At 42.1% G+C, this 19,401-nt stretch overlaps 1 protein-coding gene across 1 annotated transcript; it reads right to left on the bottom strand.

The window, feature by feature from the left end:
* Positions 1-589: 589 nt before the first annotated feature.
* Positions 590-17,349, bottom strand: atxn7l2a (ataxin 7-like 2a). The gene is made up of 10 exons (XM_044349171.1): positions 17,170-17,349; positions 16,055-16,123; positions 14,844-15,183; positions 12,564-12,814; positions 10,537-10,619; positions 6,745-6,956; positions 5,981-6,161; positions 4,915-5,036; positions 2,447-3,425; positions 590-1,018 (listed from the first exon to the last, which is right to left on the bottom strand). The coding sequence occupies exons 1-10, from the start codon at positions 17,297-17,299 to the stop codon at positions 1,001-1,003; spliced, it is 2,385 nt and encodes a 794-aa protein (XP_044205106.1). The 5' UTR covers positions 17,300-17,349; the 3' UTR covers positions 590-1,000.
* Positions 17,350-19,401: the final 2,052 nt, after the last annotated feature.

The following is a 19,401-nucleotide window of genomic DNA, read 5'->3' as shown; positions in this document are numbered from 1 at the left end:
AGGAGTTTTAGACAGAAACAAATTTATAAATTAAAGACAGCCTGTGGAGACTTTACAAACAGTTACAATATGCTCCAGCCTCCAGAATGAAAGCTGCATATTGCATTTTAATGACTAAATCATTCTTCCTGTCACTCAGAGAGCTGCTCAGTTTCCTCCTTTCCTCTCCTCCACACTCACCTTGTGTGCAGTGTCTTCTCCACACCTTCACTCTCCTTCCAGAGCTTAAACTGAACTGAGCTGTAACATCACTGCAGTAGAACAATTAGTATTATTCCAAAAACTCATGCTGTGTACCCAGGCACTGTTCAAACTTATATTGGAAACTTATTTTAAACTCTATGTGGGATTCAAAAGTTCCTCTAGATGGCCTACACAGTATGTCAAGCTGAATGTTTGGCAAATTTAAAATACAATTATTCATGAAGTGTCACTCACAGTGAGCATTTTATAGCTTCAATGGAGTGTTGGAACAAGGAGAGGCAGAACATCAATGGGATACAGTCACACACTGTGCAGACTTTACTTGTGAAGAAGAGATAAGAGCTTAAATATAAACACATATAGCCTTAAAAATAAGTCACAGAAACAAAGTGTAAAGGACATTTTTAATCCATTTTTATAAACCAACATATTTAATTTAGCAGCATAACCGGATGGTCTTGAGGTATTTCTAAATCCATACTCTGAATTTCATCCCACCCTCCCTCTCCCAGTTCTCCCTCAGACATTCATCCAGACACAGACCCACACACCCAGTTGTGATTCACACCAACAGATCCATACTGCACCAACTCTGCACATACAAACACAACCCAACACACTCATACATGAGCGTATGCTCGATAGACAAAAGGCAGACGAGTGTGCGCTCACGCACACGCACACACACGCAGGCAGGCACGCACACACACGCACACACACACACTTGAGTCCTGTTGCCTCAGTCTTGGACTGAGCAGAGCTGGCTCCCTCATAGTGGCTTGTAAGGCAGGCACACTTAATGGTGCAGTTTTGGCTGTGGGACAAAAAAAAGAAGAAGATATTATTACTTTAATTTTGACAATTGTTTGTACATTCACTTCAGAATGGTTAATAATGGAGTGAAATAAAACAAAGTGACATACAGGGTGTTAGAAAAGTCAGAATCAGAGCACCAGCTGATTTTTTAAACAAAACCGTTCATTTTTCACAGTCCTGGGCTCTGAACATCATCAGGGAACCCTAACCCTAACCTTTTAAGTCATGCTGTATTGTGGGTAGCTTTCAATGTAAAATACATAGCTGATAAGGCTTCAGCTTCAATCTGCTAACCTCTGTTAACACCCACAGAGGACCTGCGCTTTCTGGAAGGTCGAAATTACAAGGTCTTCTTTAATGGGAAAAATATATCTCCAGACGGGGTTAATTCAGTCACACAGCTCACCGTGTCCACACAGAGGAGTGTGGTGTGAGCAGCACATTTAGCAGCTTCTACGCAGAAAGACATGGTGTTGTTGAGAAATAGCCTGCAGGTAGGCTGACTAACTTTTTAGAGCTAAAATTGAGCCTTTATTACTGTTTTGCAACTGTCTGAGTTGCATTAGAGCAAACTCATGTCTGGCCTATAAAACTAACTAAAAGATATAAAAACCAGCCTGCAGAACACATGCTGTCATATTCTGATTAGTAACTGATTCCTATGTGATACAGATTTTTTTTAGACATTATATGTACATTTCAGCAATGATAGGCATCTCTTTTCACGTTGGCAGAATTGTCTGCAGAAAAATGGGTTTTGGGTAACACTTCCCGCCTGTGGTCTTGGAAGGTGGCTTTGAAAAGTTTGTAGCTGGCTCCTTTGCAGAGGACTGCAGCTGTGGTCAGCTTGGATTCACAGTAGTTACAGTGGATTCCACTGGTGACCCAGTTTCACATCAAAAGTTTCTCAAAGTCAGCAAAAACTTTTAATACCGCTACTACTGTTCAATACTCAAAACAACCGTGATGTGGAGTATTCCTTTAAAATCACAGACTATACACAACAGTGTGTGTTCATGTCTACAGCTCTGGTTTGCTTAAATTTGGCTTTTCACACATTTCTGGGCATTTATAAGTTCTTGAAGATGTGTTATATGGGCATGGAAAACAGTTCTTTAACAAGGTAAAAAAAAAAAAAAAAAAAAGCAGCTGCAAGCCATGCAATCATGGTTAGAAAGAAAAAAAAATCCACATCAGTGTTGTTTTTTGTCAGATTGCAGTGTTCACCGCCTGCTTCTTCACAGCCTGTAGAGGCTTTACAGATGCCGTTACCTCCCTCTACACTTGATTACAAATCATGAAGATAAATGTTGTTTTGACCGCTAACAATACGCCTCAGCCTCCAGAATAAAAGCTGCATATTGCATTTTTAATGACTAAATTATTCTTCCTGTCACTTTCTTGCTTTCCTCTCCTCCACACTCACCTTCTGTGTGCCCAGTTTCTTCTCCACGCCCCCGGCCAGCCCCCCGCCTTTACTGTCCTTCCAGGGGTAGAAGTTAGAGCGAGGAGAGGAGGAGGAGGTGGCAGAGGTGGAAGAAGAGGAGGAGGAGGGCAGGCGGTGCGCTGAGGGTTTAGAGGAGGGCGAGTGCTCCTCGATGCCGCCCCCTTTGCGTTTCTTCACCAGCCCCTGGTGCTCAAAGCCCCTCCCACTGCCCTGCCCGTGCAGTCCTGAGTCCCCCATGCCACCCCGGCTGTGGGAGTTGTTGGTGGCAGAGGAGGGGTCTGGGGGTGATGAATGGCCCAGAGGAGGGTGTGTCCGTCTGTAGGTCCAGACCGCCTTTGCAGCTGGTGAGTGGGACTCTGAGGGGGAGGGCTGGGGACGGGGTTTGCTGCTGGGGGAAAGCGTGCCATTGGTCTGTCCGTGTGGGAGAGGCGAGGGTATGGGGGCTTTAGATGAGGAAGATGAGGAGGAGGAAGAAGCGGAGGGTGGGCGGCCCCGGTCCTGGAGGACGATGCAGTTCCTGTCGGGGCCTGAGTGCTCCCCTTCCTGGGAGGGGGCTTTGCGCTTGCGGAGGGCAGCGGCAGCGGCGGCCTCCTCTCGCAGCTTCAGCATCTGCTTGCTGGGACGCCCCACTGGGTTCTTGGCTCGCCCAGGACCCCCCTGACGCACCGCTACAGGCTTAGCCGGAGACACCAGATGACTGCCACCCAAACCACCACCACCACTGCCCCCAGAGTTCTCTGATTGTATGGCTGTCGGGGGTCTCCCTGGCCCACGACTGGAAGAGGAGGAGGAGGAGGAGGAGGATGCAGTTTTGAGGGAGGAGCTGATATGACTTCCTGTGCGGACTTTAGAATGCAAAGAGGAGGAGGACGTGGTGGCTATGGAGGAGGGGGATGAGGAGGTGATGGTCTTGGCTGAGGGAGGTGGAGACTGAAGGTCTGTGGCTTGAGGTATTTTCCTGGATTTAGAGAAAATAAATCCGTAAATATCTATAAAAAACAGCTTGATCATAAAAAAAAAAAAAAATCTTTGAACTGTTTGACCTCGATGACTCTGATTATTTTCAGATATCACAAAACCTTGTTGTGTATTATTGCAAGTTGTTAACTAATGCATCAACCTTTGTTGAAGGTTTCTCATGGACACCCAGGTGATATTGATACAGAACTGATCTGACCAATCCACGTAAAATATTTAATGATACAACTGCAAAATAAAATATGACTTATTAGTTTCTCTCCCTGTTTTTTGTGCTTTATTTGACTTCATTTCATTTTAAGAGTATGCTAATTTTGGTTAAAAAAAAACCCAAAACAGTAGTGAAGCAGGATTACTGAGCAGCTGCATTGAAACAGATTTGCTAGTAACCAAGTTACTGACGGTCAGCTCGGAGTCCTAGCTGTAGTAGTAGTAGTGATGACGTAGTTCCTTGTGGTCTTCAATTGTTAGCTACGTTAGCTAACGTTAACTGGCCGACTAATTTCACTTGAGAATATTGTCCTTTCCGAAATGTTTGTTTGGAGTTAGTGTGTGTCTTGCTATAGAGAATCTATCTATTTTGTGGCGCCAACACAGCATCCATACACTGACGTACAGCCAATCATAAAGTCATCTGTAAACACAGGACCCAAAGCTGATCCAGATCTGGTACTTACTCTGATGATCTGCCTAAACCTTACTTCTTAGATTCGGCTTTCTTCCTTATGTGCATGTACACGTAGTTAATATCAGCTGATATTCAAAGGAAATGAGTCTCCATCTTACTGCCAACTTCACAGACTCTTCCCCACTCCTGTTGTGGGCAGCAGAAAACACCATCTGCTTCATCTATTACAGACTGAGCAGTAGCTTTCACTGAAGTTTATCTGCATTACCAGCACAAAGGATCTGATGTAAAATAGCCCTCACACCCATCAACAGTGGGTGACAGTCTACAAAGAAACTGGATGGAGGTGGAAAGAGAGTGGTACATTTGATCATCACCCATCATCATTCACCACTCAGCATTTTAAACATGTCATTGATGATTAACAAAATTTCATCTGCGTGATCGGGAAGGTGGAAGAGTGTCATTAAAAGTAGCAGCCAATCGGGGCTGAATATTTGTAGAGTAGGCATGTCATCCATCTGGCACTGACAGCTCAACCAGTTCAAACACTGTACACAAGGCAGAGCCACTAACCCTCATTACATAATTAAGAGCCAATCATGGATTTGCCTTTCCAGGGGCTTTAAGAAAAATACATTTATAATTAGCCAAGAAAGCCTTATTTTCAGTCACCCACAATTAAAATAGAATAGCGAGGGCCATTTAGAAAATGAGAATATATTAAGTAGCTTTTGATATAGTGAGGAAAAGTAACTTAAGTTATTGTTTCCTTACAAAAAAACTCCAAAGGATTAACTCCATAAAGGCACAGCAGGAATGTGAGGTTAAGGTTTCTTACTTCCAAAGATGGGCGCTGATGTGCTGCTCCAGCATGCTGCTGAGAGCCGACCTCAGGTGGTGAAGTCTCCGGTCAAACGTATAGATGCCATGACCCAACGCATGGCTGCCGAATGAACATACCTAGAGAGAGAGAGAGAAGACTTGTTTAGAAATCTGTTACACGATTGTCCTCTCTTGTTATCTGTAACGTTGAGGGTCAGCGGTTGCTTAGAAACAACTTCCACATCTGACATCCAGTCTTTTTAATGCAACTATGAAGCCGCAGACAATCGCGTTTCATTGGTGTATTGATTCTGTTGCTTGATGTATTTCTAGGTAAAATGGGAACTACCTCTGCAAGAAATGTGAAAATGACTATTTACCAATTACCATCCATGTCTTTATCTGAACACAAAGTGATAAATATGGCATGTAGAATTTAGGGCCCCTTCTAGATAAAAAAAAAAACAGAACTCCCTGACACTTTTATTCTCTGAATGAGTATATGAGAATAAAGACACTGAGGAATGGACTGCTGTAAAAAGAAGAACGAGGAGTATTCAATACAAGACAAGAATGGAAAACCAAGGTGAATATCTAAAAGGACTTGTCTGTCTAGTCAGGTGTGGAACGTTAAGGACATGCAGGAAGATTTAGCTGGAGCATCGGCCCACTGAGTGTTAGTCGCACAAACATGATTTGCCTCACGATGGAAAGCTACCTGTGATCTCATCACAAGACCTCAGTGTGCAACATAACACTCATAAGCCAGAGGATTTTTAGAACAAAACTACTATCGTCTGATGACACAAAATGTAGTTAGTAAAAATAAAGCATTAGGGGTGAATGTCACTATGCTTTGTAGGTGCGTTGTATTCATGGATGTCCATTTTAAACTGGAATTCACACTGGATAATGAAATATGCCTATAGTAGCTCAGAGCAGTTGTTTTCTAACACATAAGCCATAACAATATGAGAAGATGATAGTATGCCAGGACAAATGTCTGCCCTCTACAGGTCAGAAAATTCAAACAACAACAACAAAAAAAGAGTTTGCAAGTTAAACGAGTTAAAACTGCTCACCGCTAGCGGTCTGGGATGTGCGGCAGAAGATGGAAACTCGACGGGCTCCTCGGGTCCTTCTGCCTCGCTTTCATCGCTGGAGATTCTTCCGTGAACGAGAGGTGAGGGGGCTCGGAGACTTCCCTCATCCTGCCGCTGCTTCTCCTCCTCCGGGGTGCTCTCTGATATGGCTGTGGACCGACTGAAGAACACAAATTCAAAACTGTTGGTTTTATCTGTACAGTGATTGGCTGTGTTATGTCTCTAACATACAGGAACATAATCTACTTTGTTGTGTAGCTGCCACTTGGAATGAAGAATTTGTACATATTAGAACATGGATCCAGTTCTAAAATTATCATCTCTAACTTGTCGTGTGAAGAATCTTTGAATATCTTGAAAAGTGCTCTATAATAAAAGTATATTATAATTGATATTATTGTTATTAATAAGTAATTTAGTCAAGACAGAGAGAGCAACAGAGCGCAGGACAATGAGTGAGAATAAGGAAACAGAGCAGCTATATTTGGTAATTACATAATGTCATTCCTTGTAATTCTGTGTTTGCTGTAAGAAAGGAGTACAAAGAAGTTTGTTCAATATATCTTCCTGTGTACTGCATTTGCAGGAGCTAACCACGCATCACTGCTCCAAGTCAAATAATGTTTGATCAGCTGTGGTAGTTAAAAAACAAGAGTTATTACTGTGTCTGTTATGTTGGTGGTTTAGAATCTCTAGTAAAGGTCCTTGCTAGTCACTAGCTAGTTTCAGTAAAGCTCACCAACCTGAAAGCAGGGAGGCTGGCCAGAGGTCTCCTGCAGTGTGGAGCCCCAGCCTGCTCCCTGGGGGCCTCTGGGCTGGGGGAGCGTCCAGTAGAGGAGCCTCCGTCCAGGGATTGTGCCCCTTTCTCACGAACCTTGGTTTTGAGTTCTGCCACTAGCTGGTCGAAGTTCTTGCTGCGGCCCACCACCTTCCTCCGCTGGTGAATGGAGTGGATCTGGAGGACCAGGACGCAGGATACAGGCAGTTAGACATTAACTCATTAACTTGATTAACTAAGACAGTGAGCGGTTATGACTGTGACTACTGCCCAGCAACTGTTGCACAAGCTACCTCTGCTGTTGGTCCTACTAACACTCTGTACACATATACTACAGGTTCTATTTACTCTAATCTCATCACATAGCCAAACATAGCAGGTTGTAGCTTAGAATACAGGACATGGTTAGCAATATGACATGTAGAAACATAGAAAGTATCTTTTCATTGATTGTTTGCTGGTGAAGTGCATAATTCAGGGAATTACCATTCATATTTGCTCATACATCATTTCCTCAGTGTGCTTTCTGTGGTTACCATAGTCACATGACGGGCCATGACGGTAAGTTGAAATAGTTGAAGCACTATTGACTCTGACAGCAGCACTAAATAGCTGTGCACATTTGCAAGAGTGGCAGCCGCCCTCCTCCTCGCCACTGCTGGCTTGTTTACACTAGAAACAATGGAGGCAGCAGCCTCTCAGGAACTGACAGCAACTTCAAGCTGAAAAAGGGGGAATGTTGAAGGTACACTTAAAGACAGTTAGGCTCAGGTAAAGAAGAACCTGATTCTAATTAGCTAACAAGCCACTGACGACCATCAGCTGTTTCCCACTTTACTCCTGACAACTTTGTTACATGACCATACTTTCTTCTTGTTGGTTGTTTCTTCTTCTTCACCACGCAAATGATTTTCTGATCATCCACTAGACTTGTGCTCCTCGGTCTACCAGCTCATTTGTCATATTCTAGTTTTCCTGTGTGCACCTGCTTTTTAGAATGAACCCAACTGTTGATTTTGGCAAACCAACTGCCTTTGATATCACTCTGATAGATTTATTAATATCTTCTTTACTTGCATGGTCACCTCTTTACTCCCCATATTGACAGAAAATTCCCCCTCAATCTAAATTCTTGACTCTCCATCAACTCCATCAAGTCACGTGTGAGCTTTTTTATGCTGAACTAACATTGAAACGACACACAGCTGCCCAACAAACATTTTGGAACCCCTAAACTTTGAGCAATACATGTTCAAAAAGGCCATATCTCCTGCATAATACTAGTCAAATTAAAGCTGAGACTTGGCACTTTAATGTGGTATCCGTTACTTTATTTCAAATTGAATGTGCTGAAGCACAGAGCCTGAAGAACAAACAATATGTAACTGGTTTTGTTCTGTCTTGTTTTTTTAGTTTGACGTTCTGTCACTTTCTATAAAGTGATCCTGGAGAAACTATATTTAATTTAAACTGTATTATGACAAAATAAACTTTTGAGTTTTGACCATTAATCTCTCCAACTAAAAAAAAACATATATATATATATACACTGTATATATCTCTAATAGTAAAGTGTTTCAATGAAAGGGTTCAGCTATGACTCAAAAACTAATCATATCATTAAGTTCATTAAGAATGGTGGCTGCTGTTTATTTAGTCAGCTCCATAGTTCACTTGCAGGTCACAGCACAGTGTGTTATGAGATGTCTCACTGTTTTAACTAAGTGTACCGAGCATTTTTTGACAACTGCTGGACTCAGAGCAAGTCAACAACAAATTGGGGACAAATTGGGATTCAGGCTTTTAACAGCTGATATACTTTCATCAAAAAAAAAGCCTGGATTGGCCCTGATCTGGCTCCGTATGCTACTAATCACTACCTGATGTATCATTTATTCTAGGAAAATAATGTATACTGAGACAATAATAATGTGTTGTCTTCAAGTTGCATTAGTCTTTTAGCCATTCACACATAATGTGAGAGCTCATTCAAGAGGCCTAATTAAGTCATTAAGTAGCACTATTGCTGTTATCCTTGTATTTACAGTGCTGCTGTGCTAACGACAAAACAACACATTTATCATTTCATTCACTAGTAATCGCCACAACTTTTGCATAATGTTTTCTTCCTAGTAGCAGGTGGAACGCCAGAAAAAAATCAGGCATCTACTGAGAGCCTGTTCACCTCCAGAGCAGGTATAAGATGGAAGCTGTGTTCCTGCATGTCTTTCCCGTCACTACTGTCATTTCCTGTTAATCAGGTCATCCTGTCTCTACTGGGCTGGATGTTGCCTCTCACACTCACTTCCTCCTTCTCTCATACACACACACACACACAACCATATAAGGACTCTTCCTGTGCTGGGAGCCATTTTCACCGCTCAGTGTCAGTCAGTGCAGATCAGTAGCAGGAGCAGTGACTATTGTTTCATTCATTTTAAAACGACTCTGATCTCATATCATTATGGCTCTTTTATCCACTGTTTCAGTGGTGATTTCATTCAAAGTGTGATGGATGGGGATCAGACTTTGGATGTAATAGATGTGTAGTAGATGTGTGTGTGGCTCTGTATGCGAGGTTGCACACATGGATCTTATGATTTATTGAGATGAAAGCGACTATCAGTTCATCAGCTGCAGAATAACAGCTTCACACAAATACAAAGCACATATGATAGAAGACAATATATTGGTAATTATTCTTCAAAGAGCAATTAACTTCCACCTTACAGCAATTCGCTCAGTGCATTAACGGCTGTATGACAAAGCAGAGATATAAAAACACACAGAAGGTTCAACTGATTGCCAGAGGCATCCACTAAACTTGTTCTATCACTGCATTACTCCAAGAGATCGCTTTGAGTTTTTTTTTCAAATGTCAGAAATCTATGTGGTAACTTGTTGGCATAAGATTTTATGTCATTCTTTTAGCGGGCATAGACATACAGGTATCACACAATATCAAACACACCCAAATGAGGGAATCATGTGTTTCGGAAGCAAACTCTTCCCTCAAGAGTTCCACACACTTGGAGAATCTATTCAGAGGAGCAATCAAGCTGTTCTGTTCTGGACGACACCTTACTAACACACTCCAAGTTTTCCTTTCATTCCTCACACATTTATACATCACCTAATATAACTAGGAGACTAGTTTACCACAACTGTTGCTATTGCTGATCAGTGCATCCCTGCAGGACATATTGAGAGTACTTCTGTGAGACTGACAATAAGAAATACATTAACAATCTAACTCTTTAAATGAAATCAAAATTCCAGATGAGTTCCAGATCAGTTATTAAAATCATCATGGGACTGACAAAATATATTCTGACACTGTCTGTCTTAATTACCATTTACTTATTTATTATTGTATAGAGCATTTAGCCACGTAGAATCTAAATGCTTCTATCACTTCTCTCTTCCCATAGCCATGTTTCTGTTTGTTGTTTACTGTCAATGATCTGATAAAAGGCACAACGCCAAAAATATCTGATTTGTTGGCCGTTGTCCGTGTGATGAAGTGACCACAAACTCACAGCCTACTTCCCTGCTCTCATGTGTACTAATTGGGTCTAAAGCAAAGGGGACAGAACCAGATGCTGAAATGAAGCCTCTCAACTATTTACTGATCTACACAATGAAAACAAAACTAAAAACAAGGAAAAAGGGGAAAAAAACGAGCAGTGACATGAAAATCTGAGGCAAAAAGAAGCAGGGCAACAGTATGGTGGGGCTGAGTGTGTTTAGAGCTTACATTGCATGTGAGGAGGCGAGTGCAGACTTTCTTCCGGTCGGGGTCAAGGACGCCGCAGTGTTTGTCCAAGTCACATTCTCTCTCTGAGGACACACAGAGAGCATCTCAGCTACATCATCACACAGTCAACAAACAATCCAAAACATGTCAAGTTTTTCTAGAACCCCCGTCCCAAAGTGTTGCCAACAAACATCTAGTTAAAAAAAAACACAGACATTTAAAAATTCTAGAATTTTTTTACTTAAATGTGTTGTACAGGCTGGACTAGCAGCCACTTGACACCTTGTCTACACAGGAGGCTTTTCAGTCAGATGGAACAGATACACTTCTATTTTAATGAATACAGCTGTCTACACAGACTGCACCACGGCCTGTGTTTCAGTCACGCTTTACACAAATAATCACAACCCATAGAGTCTCTTTAAGTTCAAGTCTATTTTCTTTAGTTTATCATGTATAACTACAATTATTGTGTACTGGACTCTGATTACTGCCAAAACACGGGTGAATTCACAGCAATAGTGAGCCAAAACGCATCCTGCATAGACACCAGCCCTCTAAAGACTGCCTTTTCTCCCCCAAAACAGAGCTTTTCTGAAATAGTCTGCAAGTGTTTAAATCTTAAAATGCTGGCTTGGTATTTCGTGTGTTCCGGGAAAACTGAGCTTTTGTAAGCAATGACATAAGCTGCCCAGTGAGGGGCCGTGTGGCAATGAAGTTTCTGCCTCTAACTTTCCCCTGTGATCAATCATATTAAATGTAATTATAGCTGCTGCTGTCATTAAAATAGTTATGTTGATATTGCCAGACAACTTCACGATTATAAAATAATGATTTTATCACCACAGTCCAGCATCTTGGGGATTACTACTGGTTAAGAGTGTTTAAGAGCTGCAATTATAACACTAGAATCAAGCTTGTTCCATTGTCTGACAACAGAACCAGGAAAATATGTAAATGAGACCAACTATATCTTGAAATCAGCTGTGTTAAAACACAATACAGGTGATCACAGAGAGCAGGAAGATTTATAGGGCTGATAGAGTAACTGACTGTGGCTGAGACATTTTGCTGTTTTTCCTCTTCTCTGTATTTTAAATATGAGCACAGTATAGACATAGTCTGACAAAAGACATAGCGGATACGCAGAAGTAGAATGCTCCGACGAAAGAAAAGAAAGCAGAGTAAGTTCAACTTGAATTAACTTTTGTGCTGATCAAACAGCATAAATCTACTTGGCGTTTAACTTGTGACTGTCAAGACAGTGGAAGGCAAGATTGTCACCATGCTAACTTTTCAGAGTTAAAAACTGTGCCGCGTGCGTTTTGGTGAAGTCAACAAGCCACGTATTGCTTGAGTTTACACTACACTACACTGGCCTTAGGACACTACAGCAGTTTCTGTGTGGTACCTGTGTTGTAGCTGAACTAGCAGCTCTACTATGAGAGGCTCTCCGGTGTGTGTGTGTGTGTGTCTGTAGGGGAGTGTCAGTACATAGCTGTATCCCTGCTCATGGTAAACGTTACCACAGTTATCCATGGGCCTATTTGTCATGTTTACTGCCAAAGAAAAGTAATGACTCTCCCATTTATGTACCATATTGTCTCTCTGCCATCTCTCATCAGGCTTGCTAACTCCACCAGCAGTTATGTGTTACCGTTATGTTATGCTACAGTTAGCCAGTGTTCTGGTTTTTATACTTGGCGCGGCAGCTGATATACAAAATATACCTTGGAGTCTTAGATATTTCGTCACGACCAGGGAGGGGCAGAAAATTCAGCTGAAATTAATTTTCAAATGCAAGCAGATACAAATAAGTTCATTTTGAGCAGAAAAGGCGATTATTGTGTTTGAAAAACCTCCTGTATCATCATATGCCAACATAAGCCTATACGATTATGTGTGCAGTGTAAAAAAAGGTTTAGTGTGTAGTTACCCTTTAAACATGAACAGACTACATGATAAGTATTCATCCTTTAACCTCTCACTTTTTTCCATATTACCCAAATCTGTCCATCTGTACTCACTGGAGGCCACTTTGTTGTAGGGTCTAGGGATCCGGTGGCTTGGCACCGCAGGGGCCAGAGAGGAGTCCTTCCTCTGGGTGGGGGGCCTGTCATTGGGTGAAGGCCTGCTAGGTGGTGTGCCTCCGTGCGGCCAGGGGGGATCTCTGAGGGATGGTGGAGGAGAGCTCATCGGAGGCTCCAGAGGCGGCGGTTGTTTGAATACTGATGACTCTGTGTGGCTGCTGTGGGAGGACTTTTCCAGCGGGGAATGTCTGGGTGATGGGAGGAGAAGGGCCGATAAAGTTAACTTGTTGGATTACCTTTCAGCAGCTGGCAAAATCAAAAAACGTCTACTTTTTTAAAACAAAACTGTTGTCCTGACTTTTCAATGCTTTTTTCTGTGTGTAGAATCTCATAGTACATGTTGACCAAAAATAATAGCTACAGTTTATGTTAAGCTGCAAAAATCACATGTTTAGATTCAGTTTGGCTTTGATGTGATTGGCTGAGGGTCAAGCAACCAGAGCCAACAGACTGTGTTCAGAGACACTGTTATAATCAATCAGTATTTAATCTTCATTTACTGACTGAACCTATCACATGCCTTACAGCCATGATAAATGGATCCTCTCTCATTTTTGGCTGGATCACAACAGTGGGGCCAGCCCTAGAACATGTGAATGTCTGTCCCTGACTGACTGACTGACTGACTGAGTCACTGACTGAGTGATGGGGTTATGCCATTGGCTGGCTGAAGCCTGGGACAGCCAAGTATCCCAGAATGCATTTTGCACCAACCGGTAGCAGAGCCAGGCTAAAAGCTGTTGAAATGTTTGCTGTACTATTAATCTGTCACTTTAAGTTTTAATATTTGTTCAAGTGAGAAAGTAACCACTTAGATTCCCAATATGTGGTCAGTTTATCCAAATAATGCCCATTTGGAAATTTGCTGACATTTTCAGAGATGTTTTTTGGAGCTGCTGGCCAGGTGAGACCAGCTGCTCATCTCAGCTGCTAGCAGCCCGACTCCTGAGATGATTGGCCGGTCAACGTCCATTGTCATCCCAGAGAGAACATGATCCAATGAACTGATCTGTGCAGCTCTGTGGTCATTTACAACTGGCTCTAATGTCTCTGTAGCATTTGGATATGTAACTCCTTTTGGAAGCTTCATGTTTTTACTGGTCAAACAGTTTGACTTAGTCTTGTTTCCTTGTATTTTTCCATTCTTAACTTAGTGGATTTAACATGTGAAGCCCTTTGAAGCTGGTGCATATCTAGTTTGTAGGATGCCTTTCACCAACTTGGTCCAAACCTCCTCTAACTGGATTCCAGTTTTATCTTTCATAGACTTTTCATTTTGCTGACTTTTGATTCCACGTCAATTTGACTACGTCTCTCGTTTTGATTTCCTGTTCTCGTTCTCTTCCTTCTATTTAAAAGAGTCAACATCCTCAATCACAATCTAATTGTGCACAAACCAGCAAACCTTTACAAACAGCAGTCAAATTATCTCCTCAACTGCAAGACATTCAATTTTCACTAACTGAAGCAAGAAGTTGTAAAATTTGTCAACAAAATTGGGTTGTGTGATGTCAGCATGTTTATGTTATAATTATGAAATGCAAAAAATCATTGCATACAATTTAACAACGCTAAACTGGCTAGGACTATAAGGAAGTGAAACAATAGGTCAGCTGATAGAGAACCTTTATGAGTGTTCTGTTGTGTCCTAGACAACAAGAACAGTAAGAATATAATATGGAATTTATATATATATGATATAATGACGAACTCATATCAATTTGCAACATTTGGGAATATAATTCCTGATGTTGTATCACAGTATACACATACTGCTTCTACTCCAGAACCGGAGGTGTAAAGATAACAGCCAATATGTCCAAATAGTAACGAGATAACGTTGAGGTATTTGTATTGAGGTTATTGTAGGTTTACTGATCTGGTACCAATTTTGGCCAAAGATTTTGTCAATGTTGTTCTGCTCTCTGTACAGAAGAAAGGGTATGTACGGAGACTTACAACTTAGAATAACCATATATTTTCACTGAAGTTAACACATTTTCAGCCCGAGTGGACATGTGAATGTTTCAGCCCATTTCTCAGCCCTATTGCAAACAAGCTTTTTCAAATTAAGTTTTGAAAAGTGGATCAAAACGTAGGACAAGACTCCAAACATCAAAGATTTTGTCAATTTTCTTATGAAGTTCTTTTCTTTTTTTTCCAATGACCCCTTATTTCTGCTCTCTACTTTCTACCCAACTTGCCCCGTCCTCTTACCGTACTCCATCCTTGGAGTTTTTGGAGTGTCTGTACTGGGGTGGTGTGGAAGGGGAAGGCGGGGTTGCCCGTAACGATCCAACACCTTGGCCTCGACCCTCCCATGATGAAGCAGAAGCAGCGTTGGTCCCGTGGGAAGGAGAGTGGCCATGGTGGGGCCTCTGCTGGGGCTGGGGAGCAGGGGTGGGAGAGCGCAGTCGGGCATACAGCTTGGCCAGAGGGCCATGTCTCCTCTCGCAGTGCTTTTCAAAAGCCTGCGGCTTCACTACTTGGCCACAATGGCTGCACACCACCAAGTAGAAGTCATCATGGCCAGGGTAGAGGCCAAAGATGGACATGTCTGTGAGGAAAGTGGAAAGAAGGACTGTTGAAAGAGGAAATATAACAAATGTACCCACCAGGCTATAGAAATTAGCTTCTCACTTAAAAATAAAACATGTGAAATGCATTAGCAGCAGTCTCTCGCACAAAAGAGATTGTGATCTCAATGAGATTACCTGATTAAATAAAGGTTATATGCGTCAGCCTGTGATAGAATGGCGGCCTGTTCAGCAGGGTGCACCCCACTTTGTGCCCAATGTGAGCAGGGATAGACTCCAGCCACATACAACCATGAACAGAATAAGTACTGAAACAACTGAGACAAATCCCAGAGTAGATGTATACTAGGTGAGAAAAGGCGGGTGACAAAAGGTAGAGAAAACTTAAATTATAAACCCAGAACAAATATATCAGCTCCAGGTTATTCTTATTAATCATCTAATTGTTTTAACTTTCATTCCCATGTGACATAGATTGCAGCATGAGTGTGACTAGGTGAACATATACACATACTGTGACGGTATTCTTTATGATTTATCATGTCATGCTCTGGCACGCATACACAATAACACAAAGGGGGAATGTCTGTCAGACAGCTGCTGCTACAGCCAGGCTAAGTGCCAGAAGGTGCCTAAGCACAACAGTACCCAGCTCTAATGCTCGCCCTGGTCTCTGCAAACCAGCCAATTTATTTACTCATTGTCTCTGGGTAAGGCTGGAGACCCAAGAGAAGCTGAGGCACAGGTCATTGAGACTTTACAGGTCAGTGTACTCATACAGTAATGTAAACACACAAGTAAGGTTTTCAGATTATGCTTTCTTGTTTCAAGATGTTCCAAATAACAACAACAGCCTTGACTTGTCTTGTAGATGATAGCGTGAAGACTTACCCTCCTTGCAGAGTGACATAGCCTCTGCAGCCTTTTTGCCATTCTTGCTGTAATCATCCACATCAGGGCCTAAAACATCACACATTAGATACATGTTCAGTAAGCCCCTTGGGGTCAGGTGTTATCCTAAAGTTGAATATCAAGTTCATCTTTAAGACAAAGCCTAGTCTTACTGTACAAATTCTGCACATCAACAGTCCCTTAAGCTATGTTATATAAAGGACTGATTTGCAGGTCAACTGCTTATCCACTGACTGTGCTAGTCAACCAAAAGGACCCTGAGCAGTACTCAATTCAATCGTAGTTTGTTAACAACAAAAAGTAGCTAATGTTGTTGTGAGGTGTAGAAGGACTTTATTTGATAGTTATTGACAGAGTAGCACTTGGAGGGATGCCAGACAATGAGTGAGCGCACATACTTAAAAGCTGGGAAGGGCAAGAACACTTTTTGGGGCACGAGTCACACATGAGATTTCCTCTCGCATACAGAGATGTTAATATCGGTTAAATAGAGGCGGTGACGCTGGCAATCAAAGGGGAGCATTAAAATGAAGCGAAAAGAACACAGAGTAACGTTTGCTAATATCAAAGGCTGGGCCAGCATTTACATGGTGGCAACAGCATCAGACTCCTCCTCCGTCACCGGTGTCTACTCTGAATCCTCTTGCTAGCGTTAGCATGCTAATGCTAACTGCCTCGTCCTCAACGGCTAGTCTGGCTAGCTAGCCTGCTAGCCTAGCTTTCCACGGCAAGAAGTTGCTCGCCCCACCATCCACACTAGCCTCCTTCCGCTCTGATGCCACCGCTGCCCGGCTCGGTTCACTCAAATGAAACGCACCCCTTTAACGCTGGCAGCTTATATTATGACCACAGCCGTAAAATGTGCACTATAATTGCTACATTTTAATAACTATCACTTATTTTTTTCTTGAAGACAGCGTATGCGGGGGGAGCTGGGAGAGAGCAACATGTTACCCACCCAGCACTAGGACCCGGCAGGGTCTTTGTTTGGGTAACATGGTTAGCTCTGTCCTCCGTTTCCACGAAAATAAACCCCGGTGCTTTGGATAAATGGCTTCATAGCTGCCGGTGTTTGCGTCAATGTGCTTCCTTACCTTCCGCCGCTGTCACACCGGCCCACTCGGCCCAGGCAGTCCAGCTTTGACCCACGAAATCATCGAGGCTAGGCACCCGCCGATCCAGAGCAGCCATTACTTTTACTGCGCGTTCACGCACCGCCATCATCACTGCGCGGCAAGCAGCTTACGTCATATCTCGCGCTCTCGACAGGATAGGAACTTCCTGCGTGCGCGTACTTGGGACACCCACACCCGGAGAGGCAGGGTGCTGGCATAGAAAGACTCTGTGATGTCATTTCGTCTTTCTTTACAACTTTCAAATATTAATGCAGTGTGGCTTCTGAGTCTGAAAACACAACAATGCGAAGAGGAGAAGAAGAACAGGGAGATATGTTGAGCCAATTAACAAACAGACAAAAGCACTTCAAAATTCGAATTAAGTAGGCTAGACACAAGAAAACATTTTAAAGAGATAGAAATACCTGTAGAAATGTAAACTCATGCCCAGGTAAACACATAGCCTATGGGGCAAGGTAGTTGCATTGAACTTTTCACAGAGGCAGTTATACAGTGAAGATATGCATTAGAACAACACTTGAAAACCCCACAAAATAGGAAAACAAATCAATGAACCCCAAGTTGAACTCCAAAACTGAGAGGAATTAATAGAGCCTTTCCATTATGTATAACCAATAAAGACAATGCAAGGGCTTTTTTTTTTTTTTAAATACACTGTTGGGGCCTGAACCCCACACATCTTCCCTTTGTGCATTGTGTATCTACCCTGTCAATTCCAAGTTCCCATTAGCACTCCACACAAACACCTAGAAAGCAGCAAGTACTCTTGATATGGAATTCAACCTGGCCCTAGGTTAGCTATGTGTCAGTTAGTTTTTGGTATTTGATTCAAGACAACTTTATTTGGGAGTATTCACCATGTCAGCATAATATAGAATAACATAGTCAAGGTCTAAATATTGACACAGTGCTGTTATAAAAGACCCAGGGAAGTTGCCCATTTCCCCCTGTTGAGCCTCCAGAAGAACTGTGTCTCTAGATTAGAGTAAATTGAGGACTTCCTTTGCTCACAATGTGCAAAACTGCTGGCTCTTTTTTTCCCCAAGAGGTGATGATCTATTAGTCTGCATTAAAATGAGACATGCTTCTAATATTCTCTACCCTTCATGTCTGCTAATAGGGGTAGCTAAAACATTAGAAATACCTTTTTATATACAGCAATGCAATCAATTACACACTACCGCCAACTCAATAAATACTATAAAGATGAAAAACTTATATAAAAGTTATGTGATGTGATGACAATTTTCTTCTAATTACCACCATCCCCAAACAGAATTGTACATACTGTAAGCATAGCTGCATCCCCCACAGAGGCCCCAGCTGTTAGGCAACACTTGACAACAGTGCAAGTTAACCTTTTACGTCCAAATAAGCTTCTCTCCTGGTTCTGACTGTGACTCTGATTGTGAATCACTGGACTGATGTTTACCTGTGTGTGACTCATGTAATTTATCATCAGTTGCACGATTGTGATTGAGCCTATATTTGTACATCCGTATGTATATTCTCACCTCAGGACAAGCACACTTCTGTTGACAGCAAGAGTGTGGGACAGGGAGAATATGTTCTTAAGTGGTGATCAGAAGTCACAGGTCCACACACGTGGACACACCTTCCCCCTTTCCTAATCCCTATAAGTGGTTAAGCCTCACACAGCCAGGGCTGTGCTGCAACACAAACACAATTCACTATAAATGATGTAACTGTAACTTACATGTAAACTGTGTGTCTGGGGTCTTGTAATGTCACCTCATAAATCATATTTACATCAAACTAAGGAAAAAGATGGTTTGTGTACATTTGTCAGTGGGAATGAAAAGTCACTTTCATTTGTCTGAAAGAGAAAATAGTGACAAAAGCTGTAATTAAACATGTTTTATATATATTTTACAGTTACTCTAAGTGATCTCTGAGTTTCAACTAAATCCTAGATAAATACAACCTATCATGTTATCAGTATGTCCAAATACAAAGCACCTTAGCTTAAGAAGTCTGAAGCCTGTCTCATGGCCAGCCCAATTGCATCTATCAGTTACTGTCACTGATCTGGACATACAGACAGGTGACAGATTAAAGGAAAAACAAATATAAAATGTCTTAGTAAGGTGTTGGGCCTCCATATGCCGCCAAAACAGCTTCAATGCACCTTGGCATTGATTCTTGGTGGTGGAGAGCACTGTCTAACAC

The sequence above is a fragment of the Thunnus albacares genome, chromosome 4 (genome assembly GCF_914725855.1).
Source record: "Thunnus albacares chromosome 4, fThuAlb1.1, whole genome shotgun sequence".
Taxonomy (NCBI): Eukaryota; Metazoa; Chordata; class Actinopteri; order Scombriformes; family Scombridae; genus Thunnus; species Thunnus albacares.
Note: the sequence above shows the minus strand (reverse complement) of the source record. Positions and strands in the feature narration are given on the sequence as shown.